This window comes from Muscardinus avellanarius, assembly GCF_963383645.1.
Source record: "Muscardinus avellanarius genome assembly, chromosome: 4".
Lineage (NCBI taxonomy): Eukaryota > Metazoa > Chordata > Mammalia > Rodentia > Gliridae > Muscardinus > Muscardinus avellanarius.
The window spans coordinates 81,071,700-81,094,987 of record NC_137789.1 but is presented as its reverse complement, the minus strand read 5'-3'; the positions used below and the strand labels follow the sequence as shown (position 1 = coordinate 81,094,987).

Genomic DNA, 23,288 nt, shown 5'->3' with positions numbered 1-23,288 from the left:
CTGGGGCCAGTGAGGCCGGCATCGGAGCCTGCCGTGAGGCAAGGCCGGTACTGGGGCCTCCAAGGCCAGGATAAGAGCCTGCCGAGGGGTTAGGCCGGTGCTGGGGCCAGCAAGGCCGGCTTCGGAGCCTGCCTTGAGGCAAGGCCGGTACTGGGGCCTCCGAGGCCAGGATAAGAGCCTGCCGAGGGGTTAGGCAGGTGCTGGGGCCAGCGAGGCCGGCATCGGAGCCTGCCTTGAGGCATGACCAGTGCTGGGGTCTCTGAGGCCGAGATTGGAGCCTGCCGAGGGGTTAGGCTGGTGCTGGGGCCAGCGAGGCCGGCTTCGGAGCCTGCCTTGAGGCATGACCAGTGCTGGGGTCTCCGAGGCCGGGATCGGAGCCTGCCGAGGGGTTAGGCCGGTGCTGGGGCCAGTGAGGCCGGCATTGGAGCCTGCCGTGAGGCAAGGCCAGTACTGGGGCCTCCGAGGCCAGGATAAGAGCCTGCCGAGGGGTTAGGCCGGTGCTGGGGCCAGCAAGGCCGGCTTCGGAGCCTGCCTTGAGGCAAGGCCGGTACTGGGGCCTCCGAGGCCAGGATAAGAGCCTGCCGAGGGGTTAGGCAGGTGCTGGGGCCAGCGAGGCCGGCATCGGAGCCTGCCTTGAGGCATGACCAGTGCTGGGGTCTCTGAGGCCGAGATTGGAGCCTGCCGAGGGGTTAGGCTGGTGCTGGGGCCAACGAGGCCGGCATTGGAGCCTGCCATGAGGCTAGGCCAGTGCTGGGGCCTCCGAGGCCGGGATTGGAATCCTGCCAAGGGGTTAGACCGGTGCAGGGGCCAATGGCCAGCATCGGAGCGTGGCGTGAGACAAGTTCACTCCTGCGGCCTCCAAGGTCGGGACCAAAGCCAGCTTAGGGGTTAGACCGGTTCAGGGGCCAGCGAGACCAGAACTGGGGCCTCCCATGAGGCAAGGCCGCTGCTTGAGCCAGCGAGGTCTGGATCAGTCCACTGAGTAGCCAGGCCACTACTGGGACCATCAAGAGTGGGATTGGTACTTGCAACGCAGCATGCACAGAGAAATATCGCAGAAAATATAAATCAGACGCTTCTCTTAATCAGCAATAACTAGGAGGAAAAGGGCAACAGGAAGAGGTTGAGCTATAGAAAGGGCCCTATAGTGAAGCAACTAATGTGACCAATCAGAGGGTATGTAATACTGGAGGACGGAGCCTCTTTAAAACGCAGGAGGTACATAAACAAATGTATCAAAGTAAATCACCAAAGAAGTGTGGGATGGAGGGAGGGGGAGGGAATGGGATGGGGGCTGGAGGAGGGCTAATTGGATGATGTGTGCTTGTATATCCTCTCAAGTCTTGTACTCCAATGTGATTGATGTATGACTACAATGCACCAATTTAAAAAATAAATTAATTAAAAAAAATATATTTTCAAACTGGCGACTGAGGGACACAGCACTTCTCAGTAGCTGAAGCGAATAAAGTTTAAATACTTAGAAAGCAGTGTCTAAATCAACAAAATAAATACATACCAGGAACCAAAACACATCCAGGTACCTCGGCGGAACCCTGAACTTGAAGAAGAAGAACAAAGATCGGACATGGGACCTGCTGCAGATACAATCGGAACGCTGATCAGAACGCTGATCGGCGGGCTGCTTTTGCAGCTGCCCAAGGAGCTGCCTGCCCGATATTACCACGGCAAGATAATTCGGGGCTAAAAATGGACTTAGGACTGCATCTTAAGCAGCAATCAGCAGCCACCAGAATTCTGTGTGCCCACCAGCGACCGGATCACAACTGCATAGAGACTTCCACGGATTCCTGCACCAAGTCAGGTACCTGAGGGCGCCCTGGTAAGTTGGGGTCCTAGCGTGTGCGCAGCCTCAACCCCCCAGCACGGGCTCAAGCCTCAGATCCGAGCACTCTCCTCACGCAACTTGCCTGCGCCACAGTCCCCTGCTGGTAGTCAGTACCTGTACACTGCCACCCCTAAATTGGATTCTGCTTGTGTGTCTAGCCCCTGCCACCTTGCCAGAGCCTGCCTTCCAGCCTGCGAAAGCCCTGGGTGACCCGGAAATCTCCTTGGGGCACCCCCAGCTTCTACGTCCCGCGGGAGGCAGAGACCATTGCTGGACAACGCGCACTGGACCTTGAGCACCTACCCTGCACCTCTGGCCCACCGCTGGGTGTTCCCACCCTCCTGGTAGCCAGAGGCTTAGTGCTAAGCAAGAACACAGCTCAATACACCTTGGAATAGCATACCAGCAGAAATAGACAGCTGCATACACTCTCACTTGGGTCCAGTATTAGCAGCGCATCCAGCCTGCACTCTTGGAATAGGCAGAGCTCTGGCAGTAAGTGTGGGCATCCAGGAACCAGCATCCATTTGCCCAGGGTACATCTTGGGACCACACCTGCTAGCCCAGCTGGAATTTCCAGAGACACAAGAAAATCCATCGGGCCACAAAATCTGCTCAGGACCTCAGGGGGAGGTTCCAATTATACTTTGGTCATTCTTCACCCCTGCTGTAGGGAAGCACAGGCTGGAGGCTAGGGTGGTGAGTGCAGAGGTGCTGACCACAGGTTAGAATTTCGCAGAACCTGTGAATTGTACAGAATCAAATAACAGTGAAATCAGACATCCGGACACATAAACCTAAAGCAGCTAAAGGAGAGAAAGGTGTCCAAACACCCAGAGTGACTTAAGAAGATAAAAATAGAGTACAAAGAAAACTAAGAGACATTGGATGGTATTCTGAAAGCTACCAAAGCAATCAGATACGCACATATTATTTGGACCTGACCCCATATGCGTAAATAAGGAGGACTGTTTGTTTGTTTTACTTTTAATGTGGATGTTTTGTTTTATTTTGCTTTTACAGTGCTTTTGTTTTGGTAGGGTTATTGCTGTTATATATATATATATATATATATATATATATATATAGATATAGATATAGATATAGATATCTATCTATCTATATATATATATACATACATTGGATAGTTTGCCTTATTTTTTTATTTCACACAGCTGCTAGTTCCTTTTATTTTATTCTTGTTCTTTTTTCCTCTTTCTTCCTCTTCCCTTCCTTTTTTTTCACTCTCCTCCTTTGATTGGTTTTCCTTCATTTTTCTTGGATTACATAATAGTCTTGGTATCTTGTGTGGATTCTTTTTTTTTTTTTTATGTCTGTCTGCTCCTTCCATCATCCCTATTTACAAACCTACCCACACTAACCTACATACTTTTCTCCCCCAAAACTTTTCCCCATAATATACCTCCTGGTTTAATACTCAAAGTATCTCTTATATCCATAATTACTCTACCAACGACAAGAGTCCTAATAGTTAACTCTCTCTCATTCCTAGCAAGTTATTACCTTATCATTTTTTTTTTAATTAAAATAGAGTTTATTAGCTTTTCTTTTAATATAAACATGAGAAAGAAAAACCACGTAAGTTGTAGCATATTCTTTTCAAAATACAACTGCAATCAATACTTGAATCTCCAAGTTCTGAACTCCATAAACAGTGTGTTGAGGTGGTAGATTGTAATGTCTCACATACCATTACTTATCGTGTATGTCTCTGTCCTTTAAAAGTGACGGAGCCTGCAGCACTCGGTATAATGTGAAGCACTGCTCTATTGAGAGAAAGTATTCCTGGCCCAGAACTGCAAGAGTCCTAGGATGCACTGTGAAGGCAAGACAAGCAGGCTTCACACAGCTGAGAACTCTAGTCATTTTAACATTTGAAATGTAGGGCAGGTGGCATTGTTGCGAGTCTCCTAACATTATTTATTCCCTGCCCTTTAAAGCCTGAAATAAGGGTCCCTAAGGTTCATATACGTTCACTCTTAAGTAGCATGACTTGAAATGGAACACCTATATGACACCTACAGCCAGGTGAACATGTAGGATTAAAAAAAAAAACCAAAAATCTTTCATATCTCCTGCTGCTATTGAGGTCCAATTCCTTCCCATTTATTACATGTGAATTAACTCTGCTCTTCATAATCTTCCTTTACCAAATCTAGAGAAAAGAAATTTAGGTGATAAAAACAGAAACAGCATAGCCCTACACACACAAAAAAAACTTCTTTAAAAAGAGGAAGTACTTCTATGGAGATACAAGGTATCCTAAAAATCTTAGTGCAATTTTAAGCTTTGATACTTGTATTGGTATAAATGCTACAAACTTACAAAACATTTGAGGGTTAAGTTACATTTCTTTTAAACACTTTTGTAAACTTGGATTAGCTTGTGCCTGTGTTGCTGTTTCCAGTCCCTCTTGAAGATGGCAAATACTGAAACAATTTTTTAAAAGCTGTTTCTAAGTTTGTGCTTTTATACTTTTGCTGCAGGGTCCTGGAGGGCCCAAACACAGCATAGTGAAGCTTAAAACTGCTTTAAAACTTTTAGGACACCTTGTATTTATCTGCTTGTTTATCACTGGACCACATGTTGGTTACCATTATGAAAATATCTTTTAATACATTTATCTAACAAATAAGAGGAAAATTATCAGAAAATGAGAAGCACCATTAATATTTCACAAGAAATGCAGTGTGGACCAACAGAAATTGGTAGTCAATAAGTGGTACTTTCTCTTTATGACCCCAAACTTGCCAAAATGCTAGTTAGTACTTGCAAAATGTATGAATGGCAAAATGTTATCCAGGAGCTTTTTGGTTTACACTGATTGCCAATAATGACTAGCAGCTTCAATGATACAGTAGGAAGGTCAAGAACCTTCAATACCTAACAATGCTACAGTTTGCTCCTAAGTGGCTTCATGAGTGTTGAGTCCCATATTTGGGGCTGGGAGTGTAGCTCAGTGGTAGAGGCTTGCCTAGCACACGCTAGGCTGCGGTCTCAAGCCTCAGAACCACAAAAATAAAAAAATAAGAAAACAAAGATTCCCGTGTTTTAATGGTAATACTGCATCAACTGTAATGGCATATGCAGCAATTGGGAGGGGCAAGAAAAATAGGAAAAAACATAAAAGTTATATGGTTAGTGTCTTTAAAGTCTAGAAATTTAAACTCTTAATTTAAAAAATCTCACATAGTTCACAGCTATTGGCCTACACAGTAAGCAAATATCTGTGTGTGAGCTGGGAGCTTTTGCTTTGGAGTGGTTTTTGTAACTCTGTTTACATTAAAAAGGACAAAGTGTGTTGTTGCTTGACAAGGTCCCATTCTTTCCTATGGAGTGCAATCGCCACTGTCCATGAGTCTCTTGAATTCCAGGTCTTTCAGTGAAAATACTAACTTTGCTGGTTTTTGAGCAGGAGAGGTGATATTTCTCCAGTCTTTGCAGATGAGAGATTCATGACATCAATAGCCCTCGATTCTCCCTTTTAAGAGAGGATGGCATTAGAACGCTGAATACCAACGAAATTATCAGCACTGAAAGACCTTCTCATAGCAGCTCTACATAAGTCTTTGTATTTATCTTCACACAATCTTGAAATAGCCTCTAGGTTCTGTGCTCTTTCTTTGCTGAGAGGAGCAAACAGAAAATTCAGGTTGTTGTCATCTGCTAAGGAGCGAAGGTCAAAGTAGTATTTGGCATAAACACTGGCAGGAACATTAATATTAAACTGGAGTAGCTCCAAGAAATGCCTTTCCATCTCGTTCATGTCTTCAACTGTGATGTCCTTGAGGATCTGGCAGTAGTCCACATTCCATACAGCCTGATCATCCCAAACCTTGGAGGCAAGAAGAATGGCTCCCAGAACAATCCTTTTCCAGTTGGTGGGACAGATGTCGATCTCAGCATAAGTTAAAAGCCTTTCCAAGTAGACCAAAGTTACTATTGCACATTCAGCTGTTAGCTGTGCAGCACTAAAAAGAGTACGAACAAATCTGTAAATAAATTTGTGTTCAGGGTCATGCTTAAAGTATTCTTCTGGAACCTTCTCTCGTGTGAGTGGATGTGATCGCTCATCAAAAATATCCAGGGACCTATTTGCATCTCTGTTCTTTATGTGGTAATATATTGCTAAGGTCACACATTTTATTGTGGTTCTAAGATTAGGCTGGCTGACTGTGCTGTCATCTAGAAATATTGTTGAGCATGAGCTATACTTTTTAGTAAGCTGCCCTGGAGATACATGGTTTAAATGGTTGCTCTTCCTCTTTTCACGCACATCTGTTTGAGATTTGCTCAGGAAAATTGTGCTTGCCCTTGGATGGTCAGATGGGTTTGACTCCAAAGCTAAATCTTCGGGCATCTCCCGGTCGCTGATGTGCTGCAGGTGGTGGCCCTCGCCGGCTCCGAAATCTACCTCGGCCGGCTCCACGGCAGCGGGCGCCGGCGCTACCGCCACCGCGTCCCCGGCCGCCGCCTCGTAGATCTCAGACTCGAAGTCCGGCTCCGCCGGCCCCGTGCGCCGGCCCAGCTTGGGGCTGGCATTGGGGGACACGCAACAGGTCAGCGTGTTCCCCATGGGGCGCCTGCGCTCCTCGCCGCCGCCGCCTGCGCCGCCGCTCGCCCCCGACTCCGCTGCGCTCAGCAGCCGCCCCCTCCCCCAACAATGGCGCGGCCGGCGCGGGCAGCCCCGGGCTATGCCGGGGCTGCGCCGCGCATGCAGACGCGGCCACGCCCGCCGCTCGCCCGCCCGCCCCGCCGCCCGGCCCCGGGCAGGGCTCCGGCCTTGGCCGCACCCCCGCCGCCACGCCGCCACCGCCTGCTCCGAGCCGACTCTTACCTTATCATACTTAAAGTCTTTCTCAACCTAACATATCCTCTACCTAATCCGATTCCTTTACCAATCACCCCAGATCCTCCCACATCACCCACCCTCAACACTGGAAAGGCTCTGCTGACTAACCAATACCCCCAAACTCCTAATATTAAGATTTGACTAAGCACAGTACTCACGAACGATGGGTAGAAATCAGAAAAACAGGACAGAGAATGCTATAAATATGAGAACCAGGAATTATGAAGAGACAGCAGAAATCACGAATACTGACCTACTAGAAATGCAAGAAGGGGAGTTCAGAATCTTGATGTTCAATATGATGAAAGGATTTAAAACAAGTATAGAGGAGGTTAAAGGTGAATTAGAAACACTAAAAAAGAATCAGAAAGAGGTCTGGAATAAAATGAAAGAGGCAATAAGTGAAATGAAGACAGCAATAGAAAGAAATTCTGGAAGATTAGATGAAATGGAAAACAGAATATCAATATTAGAAGACAGTACATCCCAAACCGAAAACACAGTCAGCGATATACAGAAATCTTTACAGCAACAAAACCTAAACATCCAGCAATTATGGGATAATATGAAGCGCCCTAATTTACAGATAATAGGCATCGAGGAAGGGATAGAGGTACAGACCAAGGGCATCTGTAATATCTTTAAGGAAATAATCTCAGAGAATTTTCCAAATATGGAAAGAGACTTGACTCTTCAAGTCCAGGAGGAATACAGAACTCCACTGAGACAGGACCAAAGAAAAACCACTCCACGCCACATAATAACCAAATTGACCAGCAGAGAGGCCAAGGAAGGAATCTTAAAAGCAGTGAGAACAAAAGGACAGGTGACATATAGAGGCAAAACAATAAGAATCACCCCAGACTATACAACCCAGGTCAGGAATGCTAGGAGAGACTGGTACGACGTGATTCAGACCCTGGAAGAAAATAACTTCCAGCCAAGGCTCATCTATCCAGCAAAACTACTATTCAAGATCAATGGGGAAGTCAAAGTCTTTCAGGATAAACAGAATCTCAAAAAATTCATGAATTCAAAGCCAACACTAGAGAAAATTCTTAAAGAAATAAATCATAAGGAAGAAAAAAGAAGCAGACTTCAGAATCAGAGAAGAGAGGAAGTTAATAAGTGGGCCGTTTAAGTATTGAAGAAAGATCACACCACCCAAGAGTAGACAGAACACAAAATGGCAGAAAACAAAAATCATATTTCAATAATATCTCTTAATGTCAAAGGACTTAACTCACCAATCAAAAGACATAGACTGGCAATGTGGATTAGGAAACATAATCCATATATATGCTGTCTGCAAGAAACTCACCTCACAGCCAAAGACATTCACAGGCTAAAGGTGAAAGGATGGAAAAAGATATACCATCTCACCAGTGACCAAAAAAGTGCAGGGGTAGCAACCCTGATATCCAACAAAACAGACTTTAAACTAAAACACATCAAAAGAGACAAATCAGGGCACTTCCTTTTATTAAAAGGAACAATACACCAAGAAGATATAATGATAGTAAATATTTATGCCCCAAATGTGGGTGCAACCACATTTGTAAAACAAACTCTTCTGGACATAAGATCCCAAGTAGACCCAAATACAATAATTCTGGGAGACTTTAATACGCCTCTCACACCACTGGATCGATCTTCAAGGAAAAAGATGAGTAAAGACGCTTTAGAACTAAAGGAAACCATAAACCAAATGGACCTAATAGACGTTTTCAGAGTATTTCAACCAGGAACTACAGAATACACTTTCTTCTCAGCAGCCCATGGAACCTTCTCCAAAATAGATCACATCCTGGGACACAAAGAAAATACCAGCAAATTCAAAAAATGTAATATAATTCCATGCATCTTTTCAGACCACAATGGAATAAAAGTAGAAATCAACAACAGGAAACTCGAAAGAAATTACTCAAATTTATGGAGAATGAATGATACACTATTGAATGACGAATGGGTAAGAGCAGAAATTAGGGAAGAAATAAAGAAATTTATGGAAACAAATGAAAACAGAGACACAACTTACCAAAACCTATGGGACACCATGAAGGCAGTACTAAGAGGAAAGTTTATTGCATTGAGTGCCCACATAAGAAGGACAGAGAATCACCAAGTAAAGAACCTAATGACACAACTAAAGGACCTAGAAAGACTGCAACAGTCTATTCCCAAAGCCAGCAGAAGACAAGAAATCATCAAAATTAGGGCAGAAATAAATGAAATAGAGAACAAAAAAACAATTCAAAGAATCAATAAAACAAAAAGTTGGTTCTTTGAAAAGATTAATAGAATTGATAAACCCCTGGCCAACCTAACCAAAAGAAAAAGAGAATCAACTCAAATTATCAAAATTAGAAATGAAAAAGGAGATATCACCACTGATAGTGAAGAAATTCAAAATATTATCAGAAACTACTTTAAAAATGTATACTCCAATAGATTTGAAAACCTGGATGAAATTGACAGATATCTAAGCACAGTTAACCTTCCTACACTCAACCAGGAGGACATAGCAAGCCTAAACCAACCAATAACAACCAAAGAAATAGAAATGGCAATAAAAATTCTTCCACCAAAGAAAAGCCCAGGCCCAGATGGGTTCCCAGCTGAATTCTACAAAACCTTCAGTGAACAACTAATACCAATACTTCATAACATGTTCCGGGTAATTGAAAGAGATGGAACTCTCCCAAATTCCTTCTATGAGGCCAGTATCACATTAATCCCCAAACCAAATAAAGATACCTCAAGAAAGGAAAACTACAGACCAATATCCTTAATGAACATAGATGCAAAAATTCTAAACAAAATACTAGCTATACGCATTCAAAACTATATCAAGACCAACTATATACATCATGACCAAGTCGGTTTCATCCCAGAAAAACAAGGCTGGTTCAACATACGCAAATCAATACATGTTATTCACCACATAAATAGAACCAAGAACAAAAACCACATCATCATAGCAATAGATGCTGAAAAAGCATTCGACAAAATCCAACACCCATTTATGTTAAAAAGTTTGCAAAAAATTGGGATAGAAGTAAAGTACTTCAACATCATCAAGGCAACATACTGCAAACCCAAAGCCAACATTATAGTGAATGGGGAAAAACTGCAAGAATTTCCGCTACAGTCAGGAACAAGACAAGGATGCCCACTATCACCACTCCTTTTCAATATAGTCCTTGAGACTCTTGCTGCAGCAATCAGACAAGAGAAGGAAATCAAAGGAATCCACATAGGAAGAGAGGAAGTAAAACTATCCTTATTCGCGGATGACATGATCCTTTATCTGGAAGACCCAAAGAACTCAACCAAAAGACTTCTGGAGCTGATTGACAAATTCAGCAAAGTTGCAGGTTACAAAATCAACCTAAAGAAATCAGTGGCCTTTCTTTATGCCAACAACGAACCCACAATGAAGGAAACAAAAATAACAATTCCATTCACTATAACCTCAAAACCAATAAAATACCTAGGAATAAACCTAACCCAAGATGTAAAAGACCTCTACAACAAAAACTATAAAACATTAAAGAAAGAAATAGAAGAAGACCTTGGAAGATGGAAAGATCCCCCGTGCTCATGGATAGGCAGAATAAATATCATCAAAATGGCCATTCTGCCAAAACTGATCTATAGGTTCAATGCAATCCCCATTAAAATACCAGTGACATTCTTCAGAGATCTAGAAAAATCAATCATGAACTTCATATGGAGAAGGAAAAGACCTAGAATAGCCAAAGCAATTCTCAATAACAAGAAACATGCAGGAGGCATTACAATCCCAGACTTCAAACTATACTATAGAGCAATAGTAGTAAAAACAGCATGGTACTGGCACAAAAATAGATATACTGACCAGTGGATTAGAATAGAAGATACAGAAACAAACCCACACATCTTTAGTCAATTAATCTTTGACAAAGGGGCCAAACACATACGCTGGAGAAAAGACAGCCTTTTCAACAAGTGGTGCTGGGAGAACTGGCTAACCATTTGTAAAAAGATGAATCTAAACCCCTATATCTCACCTAACACAGGAATCAACTCAAGATGGATCAAAGACTTAGAAATTAGACCTGAGACGGTGAAGTTAGTAGAGGAGAACATAGGTTCAACTCTACAACATATTGGCACAGGCAGTAACTTTCTCAACAAAACCTCCAAAGCTCAGGAAATTAAAGCAAGAATAAACAAGTGGGATAACATCAAACTAAAAAGTTTCTTCTCATCAAAGGAAACTATCAATAACCTAAATATGAAGCCTACAGAATGGGAAAGGATCTTTACCAGCCACCATTCTGATAGGGGGCTAATATCCAGAGTATACAAAGAGCTCAAAAGGCTCTACACTAGCAAAACAAACAACCCAATCAAGAAATGGGCAACTGAACTGAATAGACACTTCACAAAAGAAGAGATACAAAGGGCTAATAGATACATGAAAAGATGTTCTTCATCACTGGCCATCAGGGAGATGCAAATCAAAACTACACTGAGATTCCATCTAACCCCAGTCAGAGTAGCAAGCATAAAGAAATCAAACAACAACAAATGCTGGCGAGGATGTGGGGAAAGAGGAACTCTTTTACACTGTTGGTGGAAGTGCAAACTAGTTCAGCCACTATGGAGATCTGTGTGGAGATTCCTGAGAAAGTTCAGAATAGATCCACCATATGATCCAGCTATACCACTCCTCGGTATCTTTCCAAAGGAGTTGAATTCAGAGAAATACAGCAACATATGCATACCTATGTTCATAGCAGCACAATTTGTAATAGCCAAAATATGGAACCAACCCAGATCACCATCAACAGATGAATGGATAGCAAAACTGTGGGAAATACACACAATGGAATTCTATTCAGCCATAAAGAAGAACAAAATTATATCATTTGCAAGAAGATGGAAAGCCCTGGAGAGCATCATGTTAAGTGAGATCAGCCAAGCACAGAAGGAGAGGATACACATGTTTCCTCTAATATGCCCAAACTAGAAAACACAAAGGATACCAGTAGGACCCCAGATATTAGAGGGGAAATACTAGCTAAGTTTTAATGGAAAGATAGGAGAGGAGAAAGGCCGATCTTGATTAATGAGGGTCTACACCTGAACATGTGTAAAATTATGAATAAGACATGGTTAACCTGGACAACCATTGGTGGGGGGGGGGGAACGGGGGCGGGGGGGGAGAGGGCACCAAATATAGTGTAAATGTATACTACTTATGTTCAATAAAAAATTGTTAAAAAATAAAAAAGAATAAAATAAAATAAAATAACTCAAAACATTTAAAGTATAAGTCTAATTTGTGCACAGGACTAGTATATAGAAAAATTATAAAACATTAATGAAAGAAATAAAAAGAGACCTTAATAAATGGAGAGATATACAATATTCATGGATTAGAAAACTCAATGTAGTAAATATGTCAGTGCTCCTCAAAATTGATATTCAGGTGTAATACAATTTCTACTAAGTTCTTAGGACGCAAGATTTTTTTTGGAGGTACTAGGGAACCTAGGAGTGCTTACTGCTAAGCTACACCTCTGAGTAGCTATACCTCTGAGTAAGCTATACCTCTGAGCTACACCTCAAGCACTTTTATTTTTTATTTTGAATCAGGGCCTTGCTAAGTTGCAAAGGGCGTAGTTAAATTGCAGAAGCTAGTCTCAAACCTGCAATCCTCCTGACTCAGCCTCTGAAATACTAGGATTATAGTTGTGTGCTACTGAGATTGGCTTTTATTATGTATTTTGCAACATAATAAAATACATAATAAAACAGCCTCAAACCTGTACTCCTCTTGTTTCAGACTCCCAAAGTCTGGGGTTATAGGTGTTTGCCTCTGAACCCAGCTAAGTATTCTAAATTTTATATAGAACTTCAAAGAAACCAGAAAAACTAAAACAATTTCAGAAAAAAATATAATGGGAGGAATCAGTTTATTCCATTTCAAAACTGATTATGTAGTGATAACAATGAAGACTATGTAGTATTGGCAGAGGGATTAACACAGACTGATGAAGGAGGATAGAAAACCCATAAATAAATTTATAAAAACATGCCTGTTGGGGAAAAAAATGATGGAATAGAGGAAGGCAGTGCATTTTGGTAGCTCTAAGATCAGAACTCAACCAGCAGAAAAATTTTTTCTTGACAAGACAAGAGCAGAAGTCAGAACTCAACAGAAGAAAGATTGTGGAAATATGGTGGATTTGGAGGCAGCACAGAGAAAGAGGATGAAAAGAGCTCCACAAGCTTGCTGTGAGGCAACGCCGGTGCTGGGGCCTCCAAGGCCGGGATCAGAGCCTGTCGAGGGGTGAGGCCGGTGCTGGGGCCAGCAAAGCTGGGATCAGAGCCTGCCATGAAGCAAGGCCAGTGCCAGGGCCTCTGAGGCTGGGATTGGAGCCTGCCAAGGGTTGAGGCCAGTTCTAGGGCCAGTGAGGCCAGGGCCAGCGAGGCTGTGATTGGAGCCTACTGTGAGTCAAGGCCAGTGCTGGGGCCTCAGAGGCTGGGATCAGAGCCTGCCGAGGGGTGATGCCGGTGCTGGGGACAGTGAGGCTGGGATCGGAGCCTGCCATGAGGCAAGGCCAGTGCTGGGGCCTTGGAGGCCATGATTGGGGCCTTCCGAGAGGTGAGGCTGGTACCGAAATAGCGAGGCGGGGATCGGGGCCTGCCATGAGGCAAAGCCGGTGCTGGGGCCTTGGAGGTCGGGATTGGAGCCTGCCAAGTGGTGAGGATGGTGCCGGGGCCAACAAGGCTGGGATCAGAGCCTTCCATGATGCAAGGCCTGTGCTGGAGCCTCCGAGCCTGGGATCGGAGCCTGCCATGCAGTGAGGCTGGTGCTGGGGTCAGCAAGGCCAGAATCAGTGCCTGCCATGTGGTGAGGCCATAGCTGGAGCCAGCGAGGCCAGGATAGGAGCTTGCCTTAAGGCAAGGCCGGTGCTGGGGCCTTCGAGGCCGGGATCGGAGCCTGCCATGAGGCAAGGCTGGTGCTGGAGCCAGAAAGGCCAGGATCAGAGTCTGCCAGGTGGCCAGGTCGGTGCCAGGGCCTTCAAGAGTGGGATTGGAACCTGCAATGCGGCATACACAGAGAAATATCACAGAAAATATAAAATCAGATGCTTTCCTTAATATGAAAAAACTAGGAAGAAATGGGGAATAGGAGGAAATCTAGTTGAAGAAAGGGCCCTATGAAGGAGCAATTAAGGTGACCAATCAGAGGGGGTGGGTTGGGGGAAGATGGAATCTCTTTACAACACATGATGAATGTAAACAAATATATCAAAGTTAATCACTAAATCAGGCATGGGATTGAGGGAGGGGAGGGAGTGGGATGGGGATTGGATAAAGGCTAATTGGATGATGTGTGCTTAGATATCCTCACAAGTCTTGTATTCCATTGTGATGTTTGACTACAATGCACCAATAAAAATAAATAAATAAATAAATAAATAAATAAATAAATAAATATCTCTTGAAGAGAAAAAAAAAAAAAGAAAGAAAGAGAAGAGCTCCACAAATTTCATCTAGTGAGCAGAGAGCAGAGGTGGTGCCATACTGGCAAGCCTGTGCTGGTGGAGGTTGGAAACTGGTGATTCTTGTAGATGAACACTAGCAAAACAGGAAGCAGAATCTTAGCAAGCTAGTGACTGCAGAAAACTACCATCAAAAGCAATCCTTGGCCAGGCGTGGTGGCACACATTTGTAATCCCCACGCTTGGGAGGCAGAGACAGGAGGATCGCACAGGTTCGAAGCCAGCCAGCCGCGCTGGCTTAAGAGACCCTGTTTCCACATATAAAAGTACAAAAATAGGTCTGGGAGTGTAGCCGGAGGTAGAAGGGCTTCCAGGAACCCTAGTACCACCAAAAAAAAAAAGCAATCCTTTGTTACACACTTGAATACCTCAAGATGGCAACTCCCCAGACTAGCAAACCAGATTGTTCAGTGAAATTCTACCAAGAAACCACAAGCCCTATGTCCGGGTCTAGCCCTAGCAGGATTTGGGGATTGTGTGTTGGTGAGAGAAGAGTTGAAGTTGAGTGAGAGAAGACACTGACACACGAGACCAGATGGCAGTTTTTTTGAGCTTTTTAAATTTTATTTAGGATTGGTTATAATCTTTATACTTTTGTGTAAGCAGAAACTTTAAGGACAGAGAGAGTCTTTAACAGACTTTAGGGCAGGGTGGCAGACATTTAAATAATTATAGGAAGTATGTTTTGTTTTATCATAAGGCCAGCTTGAACTTATTGGCCTAAACTAAGGTCAGTTTGAACTTAATCTTTATCCTTGGGGGGAAAAAATTTGTTGTCTGAGTCTCTTATAATCCACTGCCCATCAATTTTAGTTACAATGCTTATATATAAAATTCCAATTATACATATTGATCTAAATAATCTTAAAATAATTTTTTGAAGGAAATGCTAGACATACATCATGGGGGATCTATGCCTTTGCGGGTCCCCTGATCGAGCTTTCTCAAGATCTGTATGAGATGCTATAGCACCTTTCTGCAAGGACCTCCATGGCTACATCTCACCTTTGCAAGACCACTGTTAATCTACAGACCAACCAGCCAAACTTCCCAGAGAACTCTTGTGGCTGCAACTGAAATCATCCCTGCCTGCAGGGACCTGACCAGCACTTTTCAAGACCATGAGTTTACATGTCCTATTAGGGACCTGCATTGTTATAAGCACTTGCATAGCAATGAACAAACTCACAGGGTCTGTGAGTTGAAAAATCATTCCTGCAGAGGTAGGGGCAGGGGATGCCATCAGACACAGCAGAAATATAAATTATCAGATAGTCCCTAGGGACACTCAGGCAGACAGGACCTAGGACTGGCAGTTTGCCATGCCCCAGCAGAGTCCTCAGCAATCATTACAGGACCTCCAGCAGTGGTATCTGGTGAAATAATGCAGCCAACTGAACTGCAGGTTTGGAAGGCTATAAATTTGAGCCTGGTTGTGTTTGGGCACTACAAGCACCAAGGCCATAGGCCAACACAATCTTATGTGCTTACAGTCACCCAGAGTAGCAACAGTATCCCTGGGGCTAAATAACTGAGCCATCCAATCCCCAGGCTCAGAAAAGTACAACCTCTCCCTACCAGAGCTTGGGCCCTGAAAGCATTGAGGCCAGGGATTGGCAAGGGTTCATGTGATTGCAGCTAAACACTTAGAATGCAATGGGCTCTCTAACAGACTTACAGAGCTCCATGTGATCACAACCAGCAGATCAGCGTTGGTGTCCCTGGGCCATCAAAACTTAGCCAGCTGTGTCACAAGCTCAAAACATAGTGATCTCTGGCCCTGCTGAGCTTAGGCTCAGTGGCTACAGAGGCCAGAGGTCAGTGCTCTGCAGGGTTTTACAGACTGCCACTAGCAGAACAGTGGGGGTGTCTGCAGGGCATTAGATTCCAACTAGCAGGCCACAAGCACTGAATGGAACATCATAGTTTCTGGTCCTATGGAGTTTTGTTCTGGAGAGCATGATGGCCTGTAGCCAATCAGAAACTCTTGTTTGCCTGAACAGATGAAGAACTTTATCTTGTTAAAGAGGTTCTGGAGGACAAACTCAAAAGTCTGATTATATGAGGCAGATTTGTAGAAATTTGTATAACCCCAGTATAGACCTTCTTATAAAGGGATAACAAATAGGCCAAGGAAAGAATCTTAAATGCATTGAGAACAAAAGAATGGGTGATATTCAGAAGTAAACCAATAAGAATTACTCTGTACTACTCAACCTGAGTCATGAATGCCAGGAAGGGCTGTATGATGTACTCGAGACCCTGAAAGAAAAAAACTTCCAAAAAAGAAATCATTTGAAATTGATGGAGGAATAGAAACCTTTTAAGATAAGCAGAAATTAAAAGAATGCATGACTACCAAGCAGCCACTAGAGAAATACTTAGAGATAAAACACAAAGAAGAAAAAAGAAGTAAATACTAGAACCAAAGAAGGGATGAATTCCACCAGATGGGCAACTAAGTGAAGGAGAAATAACACCAACTCAAACAGAAAATGCAACTCAAAATGACAGGAAAAAAATCATCTCTCTATAATATCACTGAATGTCACAGATTTATATTCTCCAATTCAAAGGCATGAACTGATGATGTGGATTTGCTTCTTACAAGAAATTCACAGGCAAAGATATCCATAGGCTTAAGGTGAAAGGATGGGAAAGGTATATCATGAAAAAGGAGACCAAAACTAAGCAGGGGTAGCAATGTTCATATCTGGCAAAGCCAACTTAAGCTAAAACTTATAAGAAGAGACAAAGCATGTCACTTCTTATTAATAAAAGGAACAATTCCACTAGAATATATAATGACAGTAAACATTTATACCCTAAATGTGGGTGTGCCCACTTTTATAAAACAAACTCTTTGGGACATTAGGTTTCAAATAGAACCATTTACAATAATATGGGAGACTTTAACATACCACTCATACCACTAGATTGACCTTTCATGTAAAACATGAGTAAAGACTCTTCTGAAGTAAAGAACACTATAAATCAAATGAACCTAAGAGACATATACAGAACATTACAACCAACAACAGCTGAATAAACAGTCTTTTCAGCTGCTTACAGAACTTTTTCCAAAATAGACCACATTCTGGGACACAAAGCAAGTATTTTGGACACAAAGCAAGTACCACAAACTAAAAAAAAAAAAGTAATATAATTCCATTATGATCTTCTCATATCATAATGGAATGAAAGTAGAAGTCAACAAAAGGGGGACCAAAGGAAATTACATAAATACATGGAGACTGAATGATACAGTTTTTTTTGTTTGTTTGTTTTTTTTTTTTTGCGGGTCTGGGGATGGAATCCAGGGGCATTTGACCTCCAGGCTACACCCCCTGCCCTATTTTTTATTCTTTATTTTGAAACCGGGTCTCACTGAGTTGCAGAGGGCCTCACTAAGTAGCTGAGGCTGTCCGCGAACCGCGATCCTCCAGGTCTCAGCCTCCCGAATGCTGGGATTACAAGTGTGCGCCACCACGCCCGGCTCTGAATGATACAGTTTTGAATGAGGACTGGACCAGAGAAGAATTAAGGGAAAAAATAAAAATATTCCTAGAATTAAATGAAAATAGAGACCTACAACACCAAAATCTATGGGATACTTTGAAGGCAGTTTTAAGAGAAAAAATTATAGCATTGAGTGCCAACATAAGAAAAACAGAAAGTCTCCTATCCAAGTGCTAACCAGGCCTGACCTTGTTTACCTTCTGAGATCAGACAAGATGGGGTCCATTCAAGATGTATCACTACAATGCACCAATAAAAATGCCCCTGGGTTCCATCCCCAGTTCTGACACACACACACACACACACACACACACACACACACACACACACACAGAAAATTTTACACCAAAACCAAGTTGGTTTCATTGCAGGGATTCAAGGCTGGTTTAACATACATAGATCAATACATGTTATTCACCAATCAAATTGAACTAAGGACAAAAATCTCTACGCTATGAAAAAGCATTTGACAAATTCAATACCCATTCGTGTTAAACACTGTAGAAAATTGGAATAGAAAGAGCTTACCTTACCATTATTAAGGCAATATACAATAAACCCAAAGCCAACATCATATTCAATAGGTAAAAATTGTGGGAATTCTCTTTAAAATCAGGAACAAGACAAAAATGTCCACTATCACCACTCCTTTTCAATATAGTCCCCGAGACTTGACAGAGGGATAAGAGGAGGATATTAAAGGAATTAAAATAGAAAAAAAAGAACTGACATGATCTTTATTTGCAGATGACATTATCTTATAATGAGAAGACCTCCCCCAAGTTCAACCAAATCTAGAGATGGTTAACAAATTCAGCAAAGTAGTGGGATACAAAATCAATCTTGAAAAAATTAGTAGCTTTCCAGTTGGGTGTGGTGGCACACGCTTGTACTCCCAGCATTTGGGAGGTGGAGACTGGAGGATCTCAGTTTGTGGACAGCCTCACCTATTTAGCAAGGCAATTAGCAACTCAGTGAGATCCTGTTTCAAAAATAAAAGGCCTAAAGAATATGGCTGGGGGGTGTAGCTTGGAGGTACAATGCCCCTGGATTCTACCCTCAGTACCCCAAAACCAAACAAACAAAAATTTAGTAGGTTTCCTATATGCCAACTGTTAATCCACTGAAAAAGAAATCCAGAAAAATTTTCTATTTACAATAGTCTCAGAAACACAAAATATCTAAGAATAAATATAACCACAGAGGTAAAATACCTCTATAAGAAAAATTATAAAATACTAAAGAAAGAAACTTAAGATCTTAGAAGCTGGAAAGATTTCCCATACTCTTGAATAGGCAGAACAAATATTATCAAAATGTCCATTTTACCAAAAGTGATCCATAGATTTAATACAATCCCTATCAAAATACCAATGTCATTCTTCATAGACCTAGAAAAATTAATCCTAAATTTTATATGGAGAAACAAAAGACCCAGAATAGCTAAAGCAATTCTTAGCAATAAGAACAATGAAGGAGGCATCAAAATTCCTGACTTCAAATTATACTAAAGATCTACAGAAATAAAAACAGACTGCTCTACGAAGGAACAAGTGCCTTGTGCATGTATGTCATTGTCAACATGATTTATATTATGATGTGGACCATAAAATGCACCAATAAAAGCACAAAAAAATCAATTTTGCTTAAGGGAACATTGTAGACTAACAATTCTTGGTATTACATGCTTTATTTGATTGTCAATATGTGTGTTACTGATCTAAGATAAATAAATTTGAACAGCTAAAACATCTTAAAATAATAAAACCAGAGTGGTATTGACACAAAAATCGACATGTAGAACAATGGAATAGAAGATACAGAAAGAAATCCATACACTTATAACATTTTATTTTTTCAGTACTGGGGATGGAACTCAGGGTCATTCTACGTCTGAGCTACATCCCCAGACCTATTTTTTATTCTTTATTTTGAAGCAAGGTCTCATTGAGTTGCAAAGGGCCTCACTAAGTAGCTGAGGCTGTCCGCAAATTGTGATCCTCTTGTCTCAGCCTTCTGAATGCTGGGATTGCAACTGTGCGACATGGCTAGCTACCAATTCATTTTTGACAAGGTGCCAAACACATATGTTGGAGAAAAAATAGCCTTTCAACAAATGGTGTTGGGAAAACTGGTTATCCATTGGAGAAAAATTGAATTAAATCTTTACCTCTCACCCTGCACAAGAGTCAACTCGAGATGGATCACAAACCTGGAAACTAGATCAGAGACTTTAAAATTATTAGAGGAGGGCATAGGCCCAACAATACAACATAAAGGCATAGGTAGAAACTTCCTCAATAAAATCCCCAAAGTTCAGCAAATTAAAAGAATTAATAAATCAAATGGCATTAAACTAAAAACTGTTCCTCTGATAAAGGGCTAATCCAATCAAGAAATGGGCAATTGAACTAAATAAACACTTCAAAATTATAAAACACTAAAGAAACAGATACAAATAGCCAATAAATACATAAAAATGTTCACAATTATAAAAGACAAAAGAAGAAATACAAATGGCCAATAAATACATGAAAACATGTTCAACATCATTAGCAATCAGCAAGATACAAATCAAAACAGCACAGAGGTTTCATCTAACCCCAATCAGAATGGCAATCATCAAGAAGTCACACAACAATTAATGCTGGTGAGGATTTAGGGAAATAGAAACTCTTCTACACTGTTGGTGGGATTGCAAATTAGTGCAGTTGCAGTGGAGACCAGTGTGGAGATTCCTCAGAAACCTGGGAGTGGATCTACCCTATTATCCCGCTGTACCACTCCTGGGCATCTTTGCATCTTTTCAGAGGGACTGAAGTCAGAATATTGTGGTAATATATGCACATCCATGTTTATAGTAGCACAATTCACAATATCTAAATAATGTAACCAACCTAGGTATCCATCAACAGATAAATGGATTACTGAATTATGGAATATATACACAATTCAGCAATAATGAACAAAATTATGGTATTTGAAGGAAAATGGAAGGACCTGGAGAACATTATGTTAAGTGGGATTAGCCAGTCACAAAAAGTGGAGGGTCATATATTTTCTCTCATATACAGAAGCGAGGGAGTAATTGTGTTACCAGACAGACTTCAGATAATGAAATGCAGGGAGGTGGTTTAGGGGAAGTGGAGAAGAAAGAGAGAGGATCAATGAAGAAATAGTTTCCATTGTCATTATGCGAATATGTGAGAATATCAAGTCAACCTCAGAACCCTGTATGGAGAAGGAGGGTGTAGTGAGGCAGTTGGGGGAAAGCCCATCAGGTGCTGTGTGCACATGTGTTAACACTGCTATGAACTACAATATGATGTGAGACTATAATGCACCAATAAAACTATTTAACAAAAGTTTATTGCACTCTATGAATTGGCCTCAACATACAGCTGTGCAGATTCCCTAAGTGAAAGGCAAAATAAAGAGTGTGAAAAAATGCCTGCTTGGTTTTTGAATTAATTCTTTGGCATATATATATCTCATGAGCAGTTAATTAGGCAGGTTCCTGATGTTAGAGTGAAAAGCAGAAAAGTGGGCCTGTCAGAGCTGTGACTAAAGTAGTTAACGAGGGGACCAGGAAAACAGAGACTGATACCAATTGGTGGAAGCAAGCCTGGCGTTCTTTCTCTTTTTTAGATTGTTTTAAAGCCAAACTCTCCCAATTTACTCCTGACTGGTTGGCATAGAAACAACAAGTTTCTCCTAGGGCCATACCTAAGTCCCTGTAGGAGATCTAGGTCTCTCGGTTCTGGAGTTTCTGGAGTACTACCTCTGCCAAGGAATCTAGGTGCATTTCTAGTATAGAGAGGAAGTCTTTAAGTGTCCTAGGTAAGTATTTGAGCACTGAGTACCCAGAAGTTTTTATCTCCTATTATTGGGCTGAGTTTCCAATAGCCACAGACTCAGCTATTCCAGCACTAACTAGAATTGAGACTAGAATGGCCAAGCTCCTCTTTTCTTTTTATACTGTCCTGGATCCAGTTGAGATAAATCAATCCTTTAGCCCCTATCACTACCTGGGGAGTAATAGCAACTAGGATGCAAAGAGTGCCAGCGGCCCTTCTTCCATCATGTCAGAAGTTACACATTTAGTCCAGCTTTTTGTACAAACCAACCAGGTTGTTTCTGGAGCCTGGAAGTAAACTCTCTTGCATACTAATGTTATAGTTACTAGAAATTAGTATTTTATACTTCATCTTTTTAAATTTCCAATTCCAGGTTGGAGGGCAGTGGGAGTATCCCTGTCCTCCCAGGAAGAGGAGCAGCTCAGAGAGAACAAGGAGGAGGCACAGTCTTATTTTTAGTAGGTTTGGGGTATGGGAGACAGTCCACTCTTCACCATCTTCCTTACCTTCTTTGAGTCATAAATGATATCTGTAGGAGGTGATGCCAGCTACTTTTACTGCTGTTGGGGTGGTGAGGATTATAAAGCATGGGGCTAAAACCCTCTTAATCCATACCAGGTCGCTGGGCTGATGAGGGACTGGTTTAGAGGAGAGGGGGGGTGTCCACCTTAACCACCTGGTGGATAGCCTGTTGAGTCTGTTGTAGAGCCTGCAGGGACTTGATGAAAATGTAATATGTTAACTCAGTGAAATATTTCAGTGACACGCTGAGTGTCCCTAAACTTAGGAAGGAGCAGTGGAGGTCTCCCAAACCTTATTTCATAAGAAACAAATCCTTTCCGATATGGGGTGCACCTTGTCCAGAGGAGGACAAAAAGAAGGAGACTGACCACCAGAGAAGACCACTCAGACTTAGTTTAAGCTGAATAGAAAATCCTTATTAGCAGACCCCTGACTACACTTCAGGGTGTTTAGTTCTGAGTGCAGCCCCGAGCTGTCTCTCAGGGCTCTATTTATACATCAAAATCACAAGCTCAGTTTCTTTAAGCACGTGTGCAAGTCAAGCGGAAAGTAGAGAAGCCAGGAACAGCATTTTGCAGGAGTTCAACAACCCTTGTCGGTCCCTTCTATTGTTTACCTTTTCATTGTTTTAGGAATAGAAAATTCCTAACATCCTTTGTTTCCCTGCAGGTGCAAGCTGAGGAGTTACAAATGCGGAACTTTCTATCTAGAATACAGGAGAGAGAGTGGATAATGGTGGAATTAGAAGCAAGATAACAAGGAGGTGCCCGCCACACACAAAAAAGTGATTTTTGGAAGAACATCCCAGGAAAGATTAGAGAAAAGACCGCTTCAGCTGCGCATGCTGGGGAACTCTTTTTTTTTTTTAATTTCTTTTTTAAAATTTATTTTTATTGGTGCATTGTAATCATACATCACATTGGAATACAAGACTTGAGAGGATATACAAGCACACATCATCCAATTAGCCCTCATCCAGCCCCCATCCCATCCTCTCCCCCCTCCCTCGATCCCATGCTTGTTTGGTGATTAACTTTGATACATTTGTTTATGTACCTCCAGCGTTTTAAAGAGTCTCCATCCTCCCCTATTCCATACCCTCTGAT

General features: G+C 42.1%; 1 protein-coding gene across 1 annotated transcript; it reads right to left on the bottom strand.

Annotated features, from left to right (window-relative positions):
* Positions 1 to 5,354: 5,354 nt before the first annotated feature.
* LOC308261758 (cyclin-Y-like protein 1) lies at positions 5,355 to 6,446 on the bottom strand (the record flags this gene model as incomplete). The annotated part of the gene is made up of 1 exon (XM_080693877.1): positions 5,355 to 6,446. The coding sequence occupies one exon, from the start codon at positions 6,444 to 6,446 to the stop codon at positions 5,355 to 5,357; it is 1,092 nt and encodes a 363-aa protein (XP_080550003.1).
* Between the last annotated feature and the right edge of the window lie 16,842 nt (positions 6,447 to 23,288).